Source organism: Zingiber officinale, chromosome 6B (assembly GCF_018446385.1).
Source record: "Zingiber officinale cultivar Zhangliang chromosome 6B, Zo_v1.1, whole genome shotgun sequence".
NCBI classification, from domain to species: domain Eukaryota; kingdom Viridiplantae; phylum Streptophyta; class Magnoliopsida; order Zingiberales; family Zingiberaceae; genus Zingiber; species Zingiber officinale.
Genome location: NC_055996.1, coordinates 107,807,956 through 107,830,082, shown reverse-complemented (window position 1 = coordinate 107,830,082; position 22,127 = coordinate 107,807,956). Strand labels below are relative to the sequence as shown.

General features: G+C 36.2%; 2 protein-coding genes across 19 annotated transcripts; both read right to left on the bottom strand.

The window, feature by feature from the left end:
• Positions 1-673: 673 nt before the first annotated feature.
• Positions 674-2,237, bottom strand: LOC121988778 (peroxidase 15-like). The gene is made up of 4 exons (XM_042542430.1): positions 1,941-2,237; positions 1,662-1,853; positions 1,362-1,524; positions 674-1,273 (listed from the first exon to the last, which is right to left on the bottom strand). The coding sequence occupies exons 1-4, from the start codon at positions 2,193-2,195 to the stop codon at positions 792-794; spliced, it is 1,092 nt and encodes a 363-aa protein (XP_042398364.1). The 5' UTR covers positions 2,196-2,237; the 3' UTR covers positions 674-791.
• An 8,902-nt stretch (positions 2,238-11,139) lies between these two features.
• On the bottom strand, positions 11,140-22,100 carry LOC121988771 (sporulation-specific protein 15-like). Of its 18 annotated transcripts, none has more exons than XM_042542394.1 (13): positions 21,435-22,086; positions 21,286-21,332; positions 20,903-20,985; positions 20,066-20,157; positions 19,842-19,983; positions 17,838-17,875; positions 17,639-17,759; positions 13,656-16,418; positions 13,415-13,540; positions 13,104-13,206; positions 12,881-13,012; positions 11,371-11,800; positions 11,140-11,278 (listed from the first exon to the last, which is right to left on the bottom strand). In XM_042542394.1, exon 8 carries the CDS (start codon positions 15,905-15,907, stop codon positions 14,453-14,455), a length of 1,455 nt encoding a protein of 484 aa, XP_042398328.1. In that variant the 5' UTR covers positions 15,908-16,418; positions 17,639-17,759; positions 17,838-17,875; positions 19,842-19,983; positions 20,066-20,157; positions 20,903-20,985; positions 21,286-21,332; positions 21,435-22,086; the 3' UTR covers positions 11,140-11,278; positions 11,371-11,800; positions 12,881-13,012; positions 13,104-13,206; positions 13,415-13,540; positions 13,656-14,452. The 18 variants fall into 18 exon arrangements, with proteins under 18 accessions (XP_042398328.1, XP_042398329.1, XP_042398324.1 ...); XM_042542395.1 differs by having other exon boundaries at positions 21,613-22,086; XM_042542390.1 differs by having other exon boundaries at positions 21,286-22,086.
• Between the last annotated feature and the right edge of the window lie 27 nt (positions 22,101-22,127).

Genomic DNA, 22,127 nt, shown 5'->3' with positions numbered 1-22,127 from the left:
GACATGTTAAAATATTATTTGAAAAATTAGCTGAAATCCGACATTGGGCCTGATATAAAATCCCACCTTCGGATAAATCGAATTAAACAATGAAGGACTTATTTGGACTCCTTGCAACCTAAGGAATCTACAATAGTTGAAATGAGTGTAATAGGAGCTCTCTAGGTCGATTAATGAATTTCGATCGAAATTGGATGAAATCCCACATTTGGTCTGATATAAAATCCCACCTCTAGAGAAATCGAAATAAATAATAGAGAACATATTTAGACTTTTTGCAATCTCTTGAATCCACAAGACCTGAAATAAATATAATCGGGGCTTTCTAAGTCGATGAATGGATTTCGACCGAAATCCCATGTCGGGACTGATATGAGTTCATATCAGTCCCAACGAATTTCAGTCGAAATTCAATAATCGACCTAGAGAGCTCCGATTGTACCCATTTCAGTTCTTGTGGATTCCTGAGGTTGCAAGGAGTCCAAATATATTATCCATTATTTATTTCGACTTATCTGAATGCAGCATTTTATATCAGACCCAACATGTGTGAGATATCAATCAATTCTTTTAATAATATTTTAATACCTCCGAAAAAATCGAAATAAACAATGCATATTGTGTTTTACAAATATTGTCATGTGGGAATTATTTTATTTATTTATTTAAAACAAAACAAACAACCAGCCAAATCGAACAGCTCTGTTCAATCGATTAGTTTTTCACTCAAACGAAATTTACTTCACCTAGTTGAGGTAATTAAGACACTAGACATGTCATTGAGTTCGAATTCAAATATTCTCAACAGAAGAACTTCTTTTAGCACCAACTTCAATCATTAACATGTCACTAGCTCCATTCACTTGCCTGCAATTGCTCCTGATCTCCCCGTTGCTCCCCGTGAGCACACCGATGTTTCCCATCTTAATCATCGCCTCAAGAAAGCTCTCGAAAAAGGTGGTTTGATTAGCAGCAAAGTCATTGACGATGGGGGCAGTAGATGCATTGGTGGAGGCGGCAGAGAGCAGGTCTTGGTCGGTTTGGAGCAGCCCCCTCAGGCTCTGCAAATTAGTGTAATATTGGTTATCGAAGGTGTCAGGGGTGGAGACATCGAGGTCATTGAGGACGCTGATATTTCCGCCTTGAGGGCAACTCTGCTGCAATGCGGAGAGATATGTGGTGTTCAATGATGGATCTGGATTGCCTGTGTTACTGAAGTTGAAGAGTCGCTGGTTGAAGGTCCGACATTGAGCACGCCCAAAGGTGTGAGCTCCTGCAATTTATGATTTATTTAAAATTAAAGTCGATATTCATGTATGTATGTATACATTGTCATAACTTCAAGAGAGTCATTCAATTACCTGATAAGGCGATTAAATCGGTGACGGTAAGGTTGACAGCCGCAAATTTTTGTTGGAGGATAGTGACATTATCGAAGGGAGAAGGAAGGTTATTTGCGGCAGTTAAATTGGTTGTAGTTCCATCTCTTCTTCCAAGTAAGACACTCCATGTAGGCCCACCTGCCTTTAAGTTGTAACACTTTGTCAAAATTTTGATTACATAATTAACTAATCAATGAAAATGAAGGGTGAATTTGACACTTTAAGCTCTTGAGAATTTCAAAAATTTTATTAAATGATAATATTATAACTAGTTCTTACTAAGTTCACCGAAGCTTCAGCTGCAATAGCTAAGATATCAGAGCAAGATACAATGCCGGAGCAGTTATTTTCGACGGCGACTTTGATGTTGTCTATGACGTCAAAACCCCGCACAGAGTTGTTGTTCGGGGCAGCATCCTTCTCCGTTACGATTGTGCTGCTATTATCCAGCAATATCGATCCATCACAACCCTACAATCATCATGGTGATTAAATTCATATTTGATATTCATACTGAGTATGCATGGAAGCTAGTTAAGAGGAGGCAGAGCAGCATACGTTAGCGAAGCAATCATGGAAGAAGAGGCGAGTGAGGCTCGCAAGGATGCGTAGATCCGAACTCTGTGCCTGTCTCACTTGGTCACGCACGATAGTCGACACGTTCGGACAAGTGGTATCATAGAACGTCGTGGTTAATTGAGCCTCGCACTCATGGACATGGAAGACGATAGTGAATCCTAACAGCAACAATAACATTGGATTATGCAGAGAGGAGGAAGAGAAAACATGAGAAGAGGAGAAGAAAGAAGTCATGATTCACTTAGTTCTAGCTTCAGTACATCTCTTAAGACGCTCTATGTTATTTATAATAAAGTAAAGCACAAAAAGGACGGTGGATAGCTTGGTTTGCAAGTATAGGAAGGTTCCCAATTGTCTTTTCTTTTTGAAATAGGAAACAAGATGTCTGAAAGAGAGATATGCAAGGTGAGAACAGAGGGAGGCCCAATGACAATGGAAATATAGTAGTCGTCCAGGAATAATAAAATGATTAGGTTCTCTCCTTTTGAGGGGAGGGACACACGTCTTTGGAAAAGTTGTGAGGGATTAGGTGAGTTATAACGTGCTTTTGCTAGACCAGGACTGAATTTTGCATGTGATAACTTCTTTTTTTTCTGTGGCGAAATATGGTGCGATCTGATGCGTGACAGCGTGAGAAATGGTCCAAAGCCATGAGATGTGCATCATTGTCATTTCCCATCACAAACATTTAGAACGTAATTGGTGCTATTTCTCGCGTTGTCTATGTAATAAGTAACATAATAATCTATGATTATATTCGAGTAATTGCTCACCGTATGAAACGTAAAATAATAAGGGGAAAAAAATCCATGAGATAAATAACATTGGCCGATAAAAAAATTTCAATAAATAGATGTTTTAGTAATTCAAAGGACATCAATGAAGTTCTCATAATTAAGACCATTACGCATGAGCAACTAAAGGGGATCTTTTTAGTCTTTTGAGATTGTTAATTAGTGATGCGATTTGGAATATAAGATTGAGTGGTAGGGGAGCTTCAGCTTTGTCACTCGAGCCTATGGGATTAAAAAAAAAAAGGATACGTAGAATATAAGGTAAACTAACGTTAAAGAGTAATCATGTGTCTTCATGTGAAGATGTGCAAATTCACAAATCATATAGATAAGAAGAAGAGTTGGTGCATGGATCAAATCTCTGAGACGGTTGCACTTGCCCATGCACAATAGCTAACATCTTGGGGCAAGTCCATGTATAGAATGTTGAGTTTGATTCAACCTCACAACTATAGACATGAAAGACAAGGATGAGGCCTACAATGACATTTCTTTATGCATAAATGAGTAAAGAGCCAATACAATGACATTTCCTTATGCATATTAATCCATTTATATATATATGGACATAAATGAGTAAAGGGCCAATACAATATGATATTTCTTTATGCGTGTTAATCCTTTTATATATGTACATAAATGAGAAAAGGGCCAATGGCGACGAAAATTTGGTCGTCAAGGATTAGGTTTAATCTCCTTTTGAAGAAACAAAAGGCGACAACAACCATCAATTATAAATGTGAACATGTCAATTATAGTAAAAAAAATATAAAAGAAATTTTAAGCAAAGCGTTGATCTGAATTAATAGAGTAGTCGCCTGGTTTTATTTAAGCAGCACCAAAGCGAAGATTTAGCGGTCAAGGATTAGTTGAGAACTTCGAAATGGAGATATCCTAATTGCAAGTGTAAGACTCTTTTGCTAAGCTAAACAAGGATGGCTTATCAGCATGTAATTCGTCATTACAATCTTCGTAACTCTGATGACTTGATTGAAATGGCAATAAAATTGTTAGATTAACTTGAATTCGTTGGAACTGTGTTTTATGTTCAAGCAAAAAAATAAATAAATAAATAAATAAATAATACAAGAATTTATATTTTAGTATTACTTTCCAGCCTCAGCTTGCTCTGAAACTTGAGAAAAGTATCAAGTCTTGAATATTATAATCACATTTTCAAAAAGAAAAGAAAAAAATGTTAAGATTATGGATGACAATATTTTCTAGCAGGTGCAACAATGTTAAGCCATCCTATCATTATTATTATGTGAATTCAAACCTCTGGACAAAAAAGTTCCAGATTTAACTACCACTAAATCAAATAATAACTTAGTTTATGTAACAATTTCAAAGAGAAAAGAAGAAGACTGATTAATTCCCGCACTACAAAAAATTGTTTACAAAACTATCAAATGAATTAGACAAAGTAAAAGAAAGATTACATCTATTTCAATGATGCAACAGTCTGTCAACACCGAGACACACAGTAAACAGAAGTTGAAATTATTGTAACAGCTAAATAAAAATGCCACAGTATGATCAGATTGAAATATCCTAGTCTCCAAAATATATTAACTAACGCAATCCAGATCGATGTTAACAAAACAAATAAATGCATTATTGGTTAAATAGATTAGATTTAAGATTAGTCATAAAGACATTGGCTAAAATCTTGAAACAGCAAACACAACACCAAAATATAAGAGAGAAGAGAACCTAAGCTCAATGAATGAATCAAATCAAAATATAGAAAATAACAAGAATAATTGAATTCCAAAATTAAGAAAAGGATGGTCCAGTCGAACAGGTAATTGACCTGATTAACTGCGATTTAACATATCTATATCTCTATGAACCTACATGGAGAAGGGGGTCCCACATGTTGAAGTAAAGATGTTTCCAAGAGCCGATCAATATCAGTAATTTTTTACCAAAATGAAAAAAAAAAAAAAAAAAAAAGTGATTGAAGTACAGAAAAACCTATAGTTCATGTCCCGGCGATATCACAAATAGATGGAGGACCCCGTAAACAGAGAGGCAAGATAACAATCTAATTGCACAGAATAAATGCTCACAGACCATATGGTAGCAGCGGAAGTAAATCTAAACGTTGTAATAGGACATCAATAAGGTACAGATCAGTAGGAACCTTCCACAGATGGTTTCAATCAGAAATAATATCTAAAATATAGGCACACTACTCGGTAATCACCAACAGAGGATAGTCGAGGTTCAAAATACAAACAGCTGAATAATCCTTAAAACAAAGCTTGATTGGGAAGCTTGAAGCTTAGGTCCATGCATGGTTATGCAGTAATGTTCTAGTATAAAGCTAGGGGGAGGTAGGAGATAAACATCTCTGACTTGTTCATCTGGTCGTCTGGTTTAGGCTTGAGGCTTCATATATAGGCTAGCTCCAGGCTTCTCAGACCTAAACTGTTTTAATAGGAGAGCAAGGCAACAAATGTGAAAAAGATTAGCTGCATTAGAAGTCTAATATAGGTTTTTAGGGTCATGAAGAAACAAAGCTTCCAAAATTATGTTGGATACCATTTCATGCATTCAGAATCAAAAAGATGTTCTACCTGTTGGTCCTACTCATTGAGGTTTTAATAATCATGATGTTCTACCTGTTGGTCCCATGGGACCTGTTGGGACCAGATAACCTGGTAAAGCATGCTAATGATTAAGGCAACAAAAACAATTCTCTCTGGATAATATGAAAAGCTGCACAGGTACTGACACTTGCAATTTGTCAGTAATGAGCACGCTTAAGAAAATAGGCTATCTAAATCATCTTTAAGATGGAGTTAAAATCATGGCCACAAAGAGGTCGAGAACTTATCAGAAGAGGATTGCATAACTAGCAAATATCGAATGTCACGTGCAATTGTTTAAACACCATTGGTGATTAATGTGGAAGGTATAGTGAAAAATGATAATCGGAAGAGCATTGGATAACTAGCAATTGATTCTCAAGTTTATTAACGTGAGGGTTTTGCAGGTAAAAGAAATACATGCACAATAATGGAAGGTACTTAGTTTCATATGATAATAACAATAATAAAAGAAGTATCAGAACAAGGACTCAGACCTGAAAATCATATGGAAACACTATTTAATTGGCAAAATGTCAACAGTTGAGATGTAACCTACCCTTATGCTTAGTGCAAGCTTTGCGGAGACTTAAACTATTACATAGATAAAATCAACATTGTCTACCATCAGATAATAAGTACAGTATGCACTGGTGGAAGAATCCAAAAATAATGAGCCAAATCTAAGTACTACCAAGTGCCAAATTTTCGAGTTCATTGATTACCTTCAATAGCTAAAGTTTTACTTGTTTTTCTACCAAAGACCTACTTCCATAGCATAATGATATGTGTTACTTTGGCATACTGTTGAGTGTCGGCTGCCAACTAAACTTACAACTCTAGTATAACAAGGCATGGTACGATTTACCAAGTGTTATCCATGGTCTTCCCTCTTCCATTCATAGTGTTAGAATGTATACTAAAACCCTAGCTTTTGTATAAAAATTTATTTTGAGATAAGAATCGCAATTGGTCAAATATCTTCATTTATGTTAAATATAGTTGTTTATTTAATTTATATTGTAGATAACATGGTGTCACACAGAAGATCATGTTATCAGTTCCATATAAATTATAAATAGTAGCTCACGACCAAAATGGATAGGGACAAACCATTGAAACGGTCGTAGTGTGATTTAGTATTAGTTTATCTTGACTATAAAATTACACTAGTACACTCTGAGTGTATTGAGCAGGATCATTTAAGGTTGTTCTTTTTATACTAATTGCATAAAAGAACAGGACCTCTGTTATTATAGAAGTGCGTACTCTTAATCTCGATATAATGACAAACACATATATTTAGTATTTATTTCTTTAATTTATCAATGGGTGAGATTTAGTTCATTAAATCAATAAGTCCGATAAGTTGAGAAATAATATTATTTATATGGTGTGTTGTTAATTATAAAAGGAAAATATATCCTAGTTATCTAGGTTAATGATGTCCCCTTGAGGAGCTCATAAGGATTGTCATGTAAACCCTGCAGGTGGACTTAGTTCGGCATGACAATAAAGTTGAGTGATGCTACTCTTGGAGCTAGATGTTAATTAAGTGAGTGTCAGTAACTCATTTAATTAATGGACATTTGATATCTTAAATACAGGGAGATTAACGCATTCATGATAAGAAGGAGCCCATAATATAATTTGGGAATGGTGCGGTAGTTCAATAATAACTCTTTAGTGGTATGAGTTATTATTGATGAACTTGAGTTGAGTATTCGGGGCGAACACGGGAAGCTCGAGCTCATCGGGAGACCAAAATCAATTCCTCCTCTAGGTCCCTATTGTAGCCTCTTATATAAAGCCTTATATCCACCCAAAGCCCAACTTCTAAAGCCTAAGCTAGGGCTGGCCAAGCCTTGCTTGGTGTCCAAGCAAGGGGGTCGGCCAAGCCAAGCTTGGAGCCCAAGCTAGGGCCGACCAAGCCTTGCTTGGTGCCCAAGCAAGGGGCCGGCCACACATAAACTAGAAAAGGAAATTTTATTTTTTGTTAAAATCTTTCCTTTATAAAGATCCATAAAAAGGATTTAAAAGAATGATTTTAATTATAAAATTTTCCTTTTTTAGATCGGTCACAAAAGGAAATAAAAAGAATTTTTATCTTGTTAAATCTTTCCTTTTATAGAAATCCATAAAAGGGATTTAAAAGAGAGATTTTAATTATTGAAATCTTTTCTTTTATAGACATCCACAAAAGGATTTAAAAGAGAGATTTTAATTTTATAAAACATTCCTTTTATAGCTATCCACAAAAGGGATTTTAAAAGAGAGATTTTAATTTTTGATTAAAATCTTTCCTTGTTTGATGAAAGGGGTTTGGCCGACCATAATAGAGAATTAAAAGGAAGTTTTAATTTTGTTTTAAAACTTTCCTTTTTGGCATTCACCAAAGATTATAAAAGAAGAGGAGGTGGTGCCTTATGGTTTAACACATTTTCTATTCTCCTCTTCCCTTCCTTGGTGGCCGGCCCTTTATCATCTTTTCTTCTTCTTCTTTGTGGCCGGCGGCATCAAGCTTGGAGTTCAATTGGTGACCGGATACTTGGAGGCGAAGAAGAAGAGAAAGGAGGTTCCCTAGTTGTGATATCCTTTTGGTGGCTGAAAGCTTGGAAGGAAGAAGAAGGTTTGGGTGGATTTCATCTTGGTAGATCGTCGCCCATACGACGTTCAAGAGGAGGAGAGGAATACCATAGAAGATCAAGAGGTTATTAAATCTTCGAAGAAAGGTATAACTAATTATTAGTTCCCGCTTCATAATTAGTTCATATTCTTTGAATGAATCTTGAAATACCAACACAAGAGGCTATCGATTTTGTGTTTTCGATTTTGTGTTTCGATTTCATGTTTCGATCTTGTGCTTCTATTGAGGTCTCTTTAGTTAAACCGAGGGTTACTGTAAGAAGTTTAAACATTGAATTTCTTTAAAAGGCTTTGTCTAGGAAGTGGTGGATGATCCCATACCTAAGAAGGCCTAGTGCCTCGTCATGTTTAACCTGGAAGTCAATCTTTGAAATAAATGTTTAATCATCTTCTGTAATATGGTTTAACTTCTGAAGAACACATCGGTTGAACTTGAAGTAAAAATGTTAAGTTTCGTTTCCAATCCAAGTTTAACTTCTGAAGAGCAACTTGGATTAATAATATTAAGCATCGTTTGCAATCCAAGTTTAACTTCAGTAGAGCACATGGATAGCTAGGAAAAGTTCTGTGCTTGTACAAAATTTTTATACAGGAACAGAACGGAATCCAGGTGTAGCAACCAACACATAGTACATTACTTTCCCTGCTAACCAAATGTTTCAAGATTCTGATCATTTATTGACATTTAAACACTACTAGGCAACTCTTAGTGAACTTTCTCAATTAATTGTAATATAATATTCTGAAACTTAATCTATTAGATTCACACATTGTTGGCTCCCATAATTGGAAATTCATTTTTCTTTACAATACTGATGTCAAAAAATCATTGCAAAAACCTTGACCAAAAGTTAGGATCCCGATTTGAATTGTCTCTTTTCTCAATTGATTGCTGTAGAAGAGTCTGAAGCTTCCCATAATTGGAGCCCTTTACATACTAATAAGTTATTTGTGATGACCATGTCACATCTCCACATTATAATTGTCAACTAATTTATCAAACAATCCTTATTTCCCATCTCTCTATTGCAAAGAAAACAAATTTGACTAAAACTAGCCATTTTTAGAATAAAAAATCAAGGCCTAGAAACTGGATACAGAAGACAAAAGACAATACATTGCCTTGTACTGGAGTAAGACAGCAGGTGGCATACACACAACTGCCAATGTTCTGGTGATTTATGTTGGTCTTTATCTAGACCGGCACATGCTACTACATATGGTATGAGATTTCAAACGGGATAAAAAGTGCAAAGCCACCATATTCTCTTATAGAACGTAAAACATAGTAAAAAAATCAAATAGGGTTTAAGTTTGACAAGGAAATTGTACATGACCTTTGCATTTATTTATTTTTCTCTTCGCACTAGATACAGAATTTAACTGCCACATTAGAGTTCTGATATTGCTTTCTACATTTCCTCTCTATTTTTTCCCTGGGCTACCAATATAACTCTAGGACAATAAGCAATCTACCTTACTTCAATACAATAGTACACAACCTTTTCTTCCTTAGCATTTGTAACCTCCACAAATATTTCAAAAGCAAAAAAAAAACCTATGATGACCCTTATTCTACAGTCAAATTCTAGCAAAAACCATTAACCCGCAACTGCTATAAATAACAATCTAAGACAACCAGAAATTCTTATTTTTTCCAACATTCAGTACATCCATGGCCTCATCCACAGATCATCAAGTTTGTACTTGTTAGAATAAGTAAAAGGGTATTTGTGTCTTTTGGTGTATATCTACTTTCCTATATAAAGGCCTAACTCGTGGGGGTTAAAGATACACGAGATTCTAGATTTTACTTTAAACATGGTATCAGAGCCAAGGTAAAACCCTAATTTATTTTCTCTATCCGCGCCGTCTTTCTGCCGAGCCTCTCTTCCTCACTGCGCGAGTTCTCCAGCGCCGCACCGCACGACGCGCAAGTTCTTCTCCAGCGACGCGCAAGTTCTTCTCCAGCGACGCGAGTTCTTCTCCAGCGACGCGCGTGTTCTTCTCCAGCGCCGCGCGAGTTCTTCTCCAGCGCCGCACCGCGCGAGCGAGTTCTCCAGCGCCGCACCGCGCGAGTTCTCCAGCATCGAGCTTCGCCTGCTGGTTCGTGGACGCTGAGCTCCGCCTCGTGGACGCCCGACGCCCGCCTGCTGTTTCGTGGACGCCAAACACACAACGCCCGACGCCCTTCTTCGCGTTTTCCTCTTCTCGCGCGGCTAGGGCACAGCGGCGCTCCCCTTCTTGAGTTTTCCAATTCATTGAGAGCAGTTTCCAGCCGTTTGTACAGGGCATCATCAACACTGAGATTTTCCTGCTGGTCATATTGTGGAGATTGCAGTTGATTATACTTTTCAGGCTTAGGCTTTGCCTGTAAAATTATTGATAAATCGTCACTATCTTCGTCCTTTTGCATTATTGACAAAGAAGCAATTTTGCTCTCCTCTTCATCGAGAACAGACAGGTCTGAAATCGTCACAGCGGTGCTCCAGTTCCTCCCCAACCCATCCATTACCGTATATCTACTTTCCTATATAAAGGCCTAACTCGTGGGGGTTAAAGATACACGAGATTCTAGATTTTACTTTAAACAGTACTCATCTAAATTATAACTTCAAATTTACTGATTGCTGCAGTCCAAAACTAAATTAGTTGGGGTAATACTAAAAAAGGTGTTTCATTTTTCAATGATCCTGAATGGACTTATTCTAATAATCTCTATAAACCTCCAACCATAAGGTTCCTTGTAAAGCATTAATGGCAAACATTTTAAAACTGCAAATGAAATAAGAAATAAAAAAACAAATAAACTGTTACCCAATGTTTCCATAACGGGAAGAGTATCCATCATATGAACTGTAATTGCTACCACCACCCTAAAGGTAGCTACAAATCATTAGTAGAATTTCAGCAAGCTAACATGCAGATTGACCAAACAAAACATGAAGAGAATATAGATAGAGATAATTATTCTAAATTAAGATATCAAGATATTTCAAGGGGGACAAAACATACTTGAGAACTGCCATAGCCTGCATAAGTATCAGATGGCAGCAAATTACGGGAAGCACCATATCCACCAGAATATGAAAACCCATGACCATGTGATTTATTATCCCGGCCTCCATGATATTTTGGACCATCAGAAGCATCAACTGGAAAACGATGGTGAGGAGCAGAAGAACCATGTGCAGCTGATGTACTATCCCTTTCAAATAAATTGGCTTTTAGATGAGTTGTCACATGGACAAGTGCATCTCTTGCAACGCCAATCTCTCCACTAATCTGTATAAAACCAGTATAATGGCACATAATAGTATGTACAGAAATTACAAAAAACATGCGGGGAAATAAGAAATAATAATTGCTTACCTGAACCATCTCATCATCTTCAGAAGAAACATTCGGAACATTATCTTTTGAAAGCGCACATATGTTGGCTCGTGTAGTCCCCCTCATCTCAGAGATGATTGATCCAGCTTTGCCAATCAGGCAACCAATCTGCAAAGTGGATACCAGAAGACGGGTGGTATATGAAAGTTCACCTGATTCTTTTTCACTTTTTTCACTACAAAGCGGCTGCAAGCGAACAGCAGCATCTATTGCAAGAGAGATTGGATCATCGAAGAACTAAAATACAAATATCAGGACAGAACTAATACGCATAAGGAAAAATACAAATTCAAGAGTTTCAACGGCAGTATATCGAGTCTTCAACTCCAGCATCTCTTTTATCAGTTCATTGATGTGCCTGAAGCTCTGGAACACTAATGCCTCGTTGTCATGTTGTTTCAGGAATGAGCTGCATGCCAGTCAAACGAAGTCATGATGAGTGCTTATAATCAATCCAGAGCCTGAATTCAATTTGCAAAGATACATTTCTGACAGCCAAACAATACTTATATTTGTGTGTAAGCTAAACTAAATGAATGCGGCAAACATTGTTACATAATTGGCTATATCAGAAACAAATTTACTGTAATGCCTTGTGCAAGACTTTTATTTCACATCATTAAGTTGTTAGATTGTGTTTTACATTATGTTGTGTTTTAATTTGTTGCATATAGATCCATGATGCTGCAGTTTATATATTGAAGGAAACCTATCCAATATGGAATTGAGAGATAACGGGTGGGTCTCTTTACTTGGCACCAAAGCACCTGCACATCCTCCACAATTGTCTTCCTGCAGGTCATGCCTCTTTTGTCACAAGGGCTTCCCGCCTCACATATTATACTTGGGATCTCCTTCAAGTCCTCAACGCACAACTCCTACTCTTTGAGCAACTAACCCTCACAAAACCATGACCGTATCTGCATGATCCAGCACTCTTCCAGTTGCACCTCCAGCCAATCTTCAAGCTGCAGTACCTGCAAAGGTCTACCAGCTGCAACAGCTGTACCACACTGGTGATCTTCTCAAAAGTAATCTTTTCTCACAGATTCAGTGTACTCCGCATCAACAATAAAATGGATTTACTTCCATTAGAGCAGATGTTGAAGCAACATACATGTGTATTTTTATATACGTAAAAGAACCTTGGAAGGCACCTGCTTAGGAACTCTGTTAGCTTTTAATGCTAAATGTTGCGTTTTGGGGGCCATATATTTAGCCTTTATTGACTACTAAAATATATTGAAGGGGGCCCTATTCAATCACAAATTAGCAAAGATTAGTTCTCCTGTCTCCTTGCAATATGCATAAACTAGTAGCGAAATCAGGTAGGTTGCTTGTGCATGTTGACATGTTGTATTACTTTGCTCAATGAATCCCATGACTGAAGCTTTGAAAAAAGATACAGGAAATTTTGCTAGGAATAAACCTAGGAAATACAGAAGAAAAAAAAATGCCAATTACAAACAATGATTGAAAGAATGAATACCTTTGTACGTGAAAATCTGATATTTTTTTGACTGCAATGCTTCTGCAGGCTCAAGTTCCAAAGCAAGTATGCGTTGCCACTTTCAGGAAGTTCCTTGAATAAAGGAAAAATGCTTCCCAGTTGCTCATTTGCCTAACCAAGGGAAGTTCCAGATTGACATATGGCCCAAGAAGAATTATATAATTATTCAGTGTACCACATGATCATTGTAAGTCATACATACCAGGTCAAGTTGTGATAAATCTCTCTAAAATCTGATGGGATGAAAGAAATTGGCCTTCTAAAGGAATTAGTGATGATATATTCTCATTTCTTAGCTTCTCCAACTGCAAAGATTTAAAAGAAAATAGAAGTATCAGATTGATGTTAACCGTACTGATTATTAAACATGAAGGGAGCCAAACCACCCAATTCTACTTTGTTGATGCATAATGGCTGCAGATTACTGTCAGAGGAATGACCTCCAATAGTAAAGCCTTGGTTATGATTGAGTACCTTCCAAGTTGTAAATTATATTAAAGTTGGTGAATTTACCTCCTTCTATAGCATGCTTATGCCAGACATCAACTTCTGCTGCTCTTTGAAGTGCTCCTCAATGTCAGTTATATCTGTTATATTGTCTGTGAATTTGGTTTGTTGTCCAAGTGCACTTTCAGTATCCTGAAATAGAAGTGGTGCATGGCATATAAAAAACTAACGTTAACTTTCATGAAATTCTAAGTGTGTACCATATTTAAAAAAAAAAAACTACAATCCAATGTGAAACTACAGTTACCTTAAAAGCTGTTGAATTTGGAGGGGAATAAGAGCATGATTTCTCATCAGCAATAGTTGGCAGCAGATCTCCAACATCTGTATCCTTTGGAGAATTTGTGAAATCCACAGTTGAAGCATCTATTCCCAAATTAGTATCTTTGTAATTTGGCAATTCTTGGAAGACTGCTGACAATTCAAAGCTGTCATCTTGCAAAATTTGCTCAATTGACGTTATGGAAGGGAAATCAGAGTCACTATTGCCTTCATGGTTAACAGATACATCTAAGGCCAAATTTTCAAACAACCTCTTAACCAGGTCAAGCTCAACTCTCACATTATTTTTTTCTTCATTACACTCCTTTAAGGAATCTTCGAGCTTTAGCTTCTCAGCATTGCATTTCTTCAGGGAGTTTTCAAGCTTCACGTTTTTTTCCCTGCAACACTCGAGGTTCAGGACAGTGCACTCCAGTTCATTGGTTATCCTATCATCAGCATTGGCTAATTCTTTTCTCTCAGTCAGAACTGTAACTAGCTCACACTCCAAATTAGATATTTTCTCTGACAACTCTTCAAACTTTTTCACTAGAGAAACCTCAGTTTTCTTTCTGCTCTCAACTTCATCAAGAGCATTTTGCAATTTCAATAGCATTTCTTCTGCATACTTCTTGGAGACAAACGACTGATTTTTCAGCTCCTGGATCTTGGACTCATACTGTTCTTTAATAAAAGCAATTCTCAGTGACTCCTATGATGATCTCTCATTCTCCTTTTCTCGAGCCTGAAGACACACTGCCTCTGCTTTATCTCTTTGTTCCCTTAGAAGGTTGGACAGGTTCTCTTATATTCTTCTGTCTTCAATACCTGTTCTGAGAGTCTACAACTAAACTCCTCGTTGTGCTCTTGCAAGGCTCTCAACTGAGACTCACATTCCTCAAGCAATGATATTTTTATATGTTGTTCCTCTAGTTTAGATTTCAGTACCACATTTGTAATTTCTAATGCATCCCTAGATGACCTTAAGTTGCACACTTCTTCTTCACAAAAGATCATAATGTTTTTCAGTTGACAAATCTCACCTTCATATTTCTTCATGTGACAATTACTGTCAGCTTCCACTGTTGCAGCTCTAAGCTGCACCTCTTCAAGTTCTGCATTTTTTTTGTTTACGTAATCAATAAGGCTCTCTTTCTCCCGAAAAATAATATCAAAATCAGATTGTAATGACTGAAGAACTATAGATAACTTTCCTTTTTTGTCTATTAACAGTGATTCTTTCTCAGCAAGTGTGTCAAGTGAAGCAATAAGATCTGCATTTTTTAAGGTCATCTCCTCGAGCTTTCTTTCTACTGTCTTAAGTTGTGCAAAGGAATCCTGCATCCTGTCACAGAAATGACTTTGCATAACTGTAACTTCAATTTCAGAGGCCAGTGAAGTCTCGAGAAGTTCTGCCAATTGATTTCTCACATCCACAACTTCAACTTTCAAGGATGAGTTCTCACTCTCTAAACTACTTCGGCTTTCTTCACTCTTCATAAGTTGATCCTTATACCCAATGTTTGTTCTTTCTAACTCCAAAATCATATCCTGCAGCTGTGCCACTTCCATTTTTCCTTCATATAAAGATAACAGCTGACATTCTTTTTCCTCAAACTGTGCTGAAAGGCTTGCAACTGCATCATCAAGTCCCTTTCTCATTCTTTTCTCTGTCTGCATGTCGCTCTGGATGAGTTGCAGACTTTGTTTCAAACTGTAAATCTCATTTTCCATTTGGATGGAAGCCTCATTCTTTGACTGTATAGACAACAACAAACTCCTCTTCTCTTCCATACAATACGTAAGACTGATCTGAGTTTTTGCAAGATCCTCCTTAACAGTTGCTAGTAGAATTAGCTGGTTAACTAGATCCTTGTTCTCTTCAACAGTCTGCTGCAATTCCATTTCTAAGGTTGCCAATTTTGATGACAGTTCTCTATTGATAGATTCGGTTTTCTCTTCAGTATCTGAACTGATCTTAAGCTTCTCGGAAGCATTTTGTAGTTCTTTTTGAAGCTTTTCAACCAAAGCATTGGACATTACTAGCTTTTCAGTTACTGCATTTATATCAGATTCAAACTTCTGCTTCATATTCAGATAATTTAGTTCTGTGTTGTTTTGAGATCTCTGAGAAATATCTCTCTCTTCCTTTATATTATTCATATTCTCTTTAAGCAACTGAAGTATGTTCTCTGTCGCTTCTTGCTTGAACTGTTCCAGACTTGCAATAACTTGCATATAGTTTCTGGCTTCCAATTGATGTGATACAGAGATGTCATCAAGAGCAAAACAATTTATTTGCTCATTGCTAGAAATTATCAAAGAAGATAAATGAGTTTAAAAGCCGACCCCACCTAGTGAGAAAAGGCTTGGTTGTTAGTTGTATAAATGAGTTTAAAGATATAACAAGGCGTTCCATGAGCAGTTGCCAAAATGAGGCATGCAATTGTTTTGAAAATCTTTAGGGCCAGAAAAATCAAGTTGGCATGATCATTTAGATGTTTCAAGACTGGATCATAGAACTAGCTAGCACAGCAGTCTTTCAATGGATCACTCTATCACACTCGTCTGTACCAAAATTGGGGTTGTGCTGCCAAGGTACCCAAGCTTTTCAATTGAGAAGTTATGATGCTACAACAATTTCCACACTTGCATTTTATAATGTGTTGGTGGAACTAACTTGATTTCAAGAATTTGGAAGCAAGTTCAGACGGTAGGTCTCCTGGTTGAAAAGGGATTTATGTACAACCTGAAATTAGTGCGTAAATGAGATGGATCGAACCTCATGTACAAGAATGTATTCACAAAGCCAACTTTGCTATAGTAGTATCCTATGCATATCAGTTACAAAAGCCTTTGTAAAAGCAAGATCTAGAAGAACTAATAAAAATGCATGCAGTCATCTACAAAATTCCTCAAGTTAAAAGAAGTTATAGGTAAACATGAAAAAAAAAAAAGAAGTTATTTGCAAAAATTTGGTGCTATGTGCAGGAACAATACCAGTTGACTTAACTAAGATTTTAGTATATGAGTTGCTAAAGGCAAATCAGTAATAACAAAATAGTTTATTTAAGATCAAGTTCTTAAGACAATAGAATGAACTGTATATCTTTTCCTTTCAAATGAAAAAACTACAATCCATGTTGTAGGACTATTTAACAGCAGAATCTAGGAGTAAGATATTCCTATTAGCACTCTTGTACTTAGTGATGAATGCCTGGATAAAAAGTGTAACATGTACTACTTACTGGCCCATAAAAGCCCGCAAACATCTAGATGACTGTTATTGAGACTTTCATAAGAATCAATCAAATACCATTAAATTACAAAAAGTGATGTGCACTGTCACCACACCATGAAGAAGTAAAAAACAATAAAAAGATTATACCATGAACTGAAACCAAGAATAAATTAAATCAAACCTAATTTTAACTAAATCTATGTTCTTTTCTCTTGATTATACCTTGCAGAGTAAGAACAAGGTTTTAACTAAAACGAAGAATAAATTAAATCAAACCTAATTTTACCATGAACTATGTTCATTTCTCTCGAGTCTTGATCGATAGGTTCAATGTTCAAATTAGAGAGCCACATTTTTCCAAAGTGAATGGAATTATTGTTTCTTATTAATGTGTTCATATCGTTTGCACTGCACTGAGTTGAGGTTAATTTAGAGCTGTAGATGATAGAGTGTCAGATCTTCCAAAACCCCATCTTATTTGGACATAAATATGGCGGGCCAAATCACATATTTATGTATGACTTAACTTGCTAGTTACACTGTCTACTCAATAGGTAATCTGCACATAGAGATACTGTAACTGAAATTCCTTGTTGATGTCTCAGAAAAGGTAAACACTGCATGAATCTTCCAGAGTTCCTCCAAATCACAATATTAATTTGAGAAATGGAAGCATAACATAGTCAAAGGGAGCCAACAATAATACTACTTAAAATACAAAACTCAACCTTGTCTGCTACTTCATTAACTATCTCTGGTGATGTAGCTTCAGTATCAACCGGATAATTTTTATTGCTAGATATCATCTGAATCCCCCTTACACTCAGTTCCCTTTGCTGCTCAAATTCTCTGAATAGCAACGCAACAAGTGAGAAAAGTTACAAATGCTAACAAAAGAGAAAAAAAATGTTTCTTGTTAAGTGGCACCTGAAACCAGTTTTGGAAGTAAGAAGTTGTACTGTGACCTGGAATACACCCAAAAAAAGACACAGAAAAAGTACCATTACAATGACGAAGGATAAAATAGCAGTAAATGAATCTAATAAAAAAAGCAAGCCACAATGACCCAACAGCCTAAGACTGGCTCTACAAAGAGGCAGAGATTTTATTTTATTTTTGTAGTGTAGTATAATCTCTTTTATTTGAGGAGAACCCCATTTCAGTAATAAAGGTGAGGTTTGGTCCCAAACAGACCAAAGCCCTTTACCAATCATATTAACCGGCAGCCTGGCAACTTCAATATTATAAGTTCTTCTCGAGTCTTCCTTACCCCTTGACCCTAAATACTCAATTAATCTCACCAAACACCATCCACCAGTCCTTTTTTGGTCTACATCCTTCATGATTTTTCTTCATTTTATTCTCCAAGCTGACAGACCTAATCCTTGTGTACAAAGAATCTTCTTTATTAAATTTCTTCTAGTAATACAACAAACCCACTGCGCATCCTCATGCCATCTGTTGTACAGATTCTTTATTCACTGATCATGATTCCAACCTATAATTCTTGTAACTTCTTACCAAATTTTAAACTTCAATAGATCCACAAAAGTTGTCAACTTCAATAGCACATTTTTCCTTCTTCTGGAACAATATATATAAAATACCTAAAATATTTACTAACTTCTCCATTGGTTTTAAGTTGATATTACATTTCCTCTTTGCCTCTACTTAATTCTTAACCTAAAGCCCTTAGTTTCTATGAGTTTTTCATAATTCAATAGAAATGATCCCAATATAAGGATTTAATTAATTGAAATTTACATTGATACATTTTGCAGAGACATTGTTGTGGTAAATGAAAGAATATATAGCCTCTGTCATCCCCTTTCAGTATCCCATGTATCTCTGTGCACATATTTTTTGATACCTTCAGTGTCAGTCATGATGGTATTGCTGATTTAGTATTCTGCAAATAAATATTTGAGCTTAACTAAAAGATGCATAAACCCCGGTTCTGATCTCAGATAGTATTCAAATCATCTGGTTTCATTATTCAAATAAAAATTCATTTGTGTCTAGTCAAGGTGCTTATATAGTGGTTATCTTATTTATGTGCAATACGATAAAATTTTATTTTCTCCAAATTCTAGTGTCAAAAATTTCATGATGAAACTTTCAAGATCTAGCATAAATAGCTAGTTTACTAGGAGGATAATAGGAGATAAGAGAGGAAGGAGAGAGAGAATACAAGAAAAATAAATATGGATCACTATTTTCATGTGTAAAATTTTGTCACAGAATATTGCAAAGAAAAGTATGCTATATATTTGTCTAACTTTGATAATCTATGTTTATCCTTCTTCCATCAGATTCAGCATGTCGAGAAGTTATAATCCCTAAAGTTTGAATGTCCCTCCACCAAGAACTAACAAAGAATCCAGTATGCCTCATATAAGCTACCAAAACTATTAAAAAAATTTGAAGATATACTTGAAATGTATTGTCAACTCATGTCTCAAATGTTAAAGACCAAATGCTAAATATCAACTTCTGGACTGCCAATTTAACATTTTCCTAGAAAAGTGCTGATTCACAATTTTTCAAGGGAGCACTCATTTTTGGCTTAAATTTGATAATAAAGACATACCAAATGGTAGAGAATCAAACATGTTCAAAAATAATAAAAACACTGTTGTTCCAAAATCACAATTAGTAAGAGGTAACAAAACAGATGAAGGTTTTAGTGCATCCACAAAGTCTGCAAGGTTGATATTAACTTCTCCAAGGAAACTTGACCTGGAAGACCCCTGTGAAATACATTCCAGAAAGCAAATAAATAAAGATGAGATGTATACCTCACATGACATGTAGCATTTGAAAAGGTATGTAAATCAAGTAGCAGTGGCATTCAGTGGCAAGCTTGTCTAAGTTTGTGATTTGACCAGGAACAGAAAGTAAAAAATACAAAGTAAAAAAAGAACTAAATACCGTAGCCACCAGAAGCTTGTACAGCTTCTCATCATATGTTTTAGTCTTTGCATCCTGGAGCAGTCTTGTAGTTTCATAGATCGGATCTGGCCACTTGCAGCTCCCATTTCTGACATTAACTTTATTTGTTTTCGCAGTTGTTCTGCCCACATCGATGGGGATAAGAGATATAAACAACTTGTCCCACCCTAAGTTTCTAAAAAAGAAAATATCTCTTATGTTACCTAAACATGCTCATTATTACTTGCTACAGGTGTAATATAATTTGTCCAGAGCAAGTATTTTGCTACCAGTATCAGCACTAATATCAGGTTAACTGGAGCATAAGTAACTTGTTAGTCTTAAAATTCACTTTTTTCAATCATTAGATACTCTACAACTGACATCAAATTAAACATGTAAAACAGCTGCAGATCATGAGTTGAACAATATTCCATAATATGATAATTTAGTGAGATTGCAAACAATAACTTATAGGCATTTTACCTGATAAAGAGGAAACGAAATATTGCAACTAAATTGACCACAATTTCCCTAGAAATCTAGATATGTTGAAAACAATGTACAAAACCATAACTAGTTTGTGCTGTTATATTGATTGTCCTTTTGACTTTATCATATGGCAACAAATTCCTTTGGAGGCGATAGAGAGACAGTTGAGCAATAGACAGTCAAAGAAAGATTTTAATTTAATATTGTGCAATTATATATCATTGCAATGTCTGATAAGCTGCAACATGAATATAGTAACAAACACAAGCTGAAAAAACCAACAAGAACTATGCTATCACTTACGGAAAACTAATAATTTTTTATAGTATATCACCATAGTCTGCTATTTTGTGAAGGGCATTGCCATATAAACTTTAGGAAGTAAATCTCCTTAAGCAAGGAATCAACAAAAGAAAATGGAATGCAAAACAGGATAAAGATAAAGTATCATCAAATGAAAATAAGGATAAACAAAAGATTCAAATAAATAAAGTTTCATTTGACCAGCTAGTCAATTCATTGAAAGAAACAATAAAGAAAAAAAAACCCTAGGGAAAGGCAGAGAGTACATGTGTTGCATGAAACTGTAGGCAGAAGACGACTTTCACTTTTGTCTTTTCAATCTTCCATTTAGGAATCCTCAACATTTTTCCTGAATCACTAAATATCAGGCGAATAAAAAAACACCTTTCTTCTTCCTAATTGCTCCCTTGAATCAATTTGTATAAGACCATGAACTGCGTCCCTTTAAGCAAAACATTAATGCATCAAGAAAAATCTAATGCTCTTTTTTATTTCACCAATATAATTTGAAAATGAATTAAATTACCATGTGGATAACCTAAATTCAACTCTTCCAAAAGTGATGTGTATAAAAACATAACAGCAAGCACAGATCCAACTGAATAACCTAAATGCAAGTCTTCCAAAAGAGATGTATATAAAAACATACCAGTATGCACGGATCCAACTGAATGCAACTCTTCACAAAAGAGATATCTATATAAAAACAAAACCAAACAGTAACCACGAATCAGAAACAAGACAAAGAAACTCAGATCAAAATCCGGAGAACAACAATAGATTTTCTACAAATGACACATTTTCATATCCAACGGCTCCAATCTCGGTGCGATCCACTAAATATCAAGCTATTCCAAATCAAATTGAAATAAAACCCATAAAGGAACTCCAACGCAATCGCTCAAGACTTCTAACTGCGGACCAAGATTTGCATTAAAGATCAATACATTTCACCAGCAAAGTACAAAATGCGAACCTTTGAGACGCAAGTACGCCGAATAATTCACTAATTAAGAAAGGAGATCAGTAGACCGGCCAATTAACTCGCCTTGAAAAGTCAAAGAAATCAGTCAACTAGCCAAAACTCGATCCTTTTCGGGAAAAGTCCCAGCCGCTTGAGATTTGTTCCAACCATCAACCTAAGCTCCGAGAATACACTGGTATAAACAAAGCAAGGAAGAAGAAGAGAGTGCGCGTGCGTAGGGGCAGACAAAAAGAGCATGCAGCTCAACCGACGCCTTCACCAAACTCCGGATCGCGCTTGGCGAGCAAGCGAGGGCGGAGGAGACTGCCGCTGACGAGGCTCCAAGGCGTGATGGGGCAACGATACTTATAGGAACGTGCAACTAAAGAGACTCCTTCGGATCGCAATGCAGCTCGATCGCCTAGCGGTCGATCGAACTCACCAAAACCAGAGAGAGAAAGAGAGTGAGAGAAGGGGTTTTAACTTAAGAAAAGGGACGTCGCGCCAAAGCCTGATGTCTCACTGAT

Bases quoted from the DNA above. Each gene is read 5' to 3' on its own strand.
- LOC121988778 (XM_042542430.1), bottom strand. From the start codon at position 2,195: ATGACTTCTTTCTTCTCCTCTTCTCATGTTTTCTCTTCCTCCTCTCTG. The intron at 1,854-1,940 runs GTATGCTGCTCT...TGATGATTGTAG, and splicing joins TCCATGATTGCTTCGCTAAC to GGTTGTGATGGATCGATATT. The intron at 1,274-1,361 runs GTAATTGAATGA...CATAAATTGCAG, and splicing joins CGATTTAATCGCCTTATCAG to GAGCTCACACCTTTGGGCGT.
- LOC121988771 (XM_042542387.1), bottom strand. From the start codon at position 15,907: ATGCAAGTTATTGCAAGTCTGGAACAGTTCAAGCAAGAAGCGACAGAG.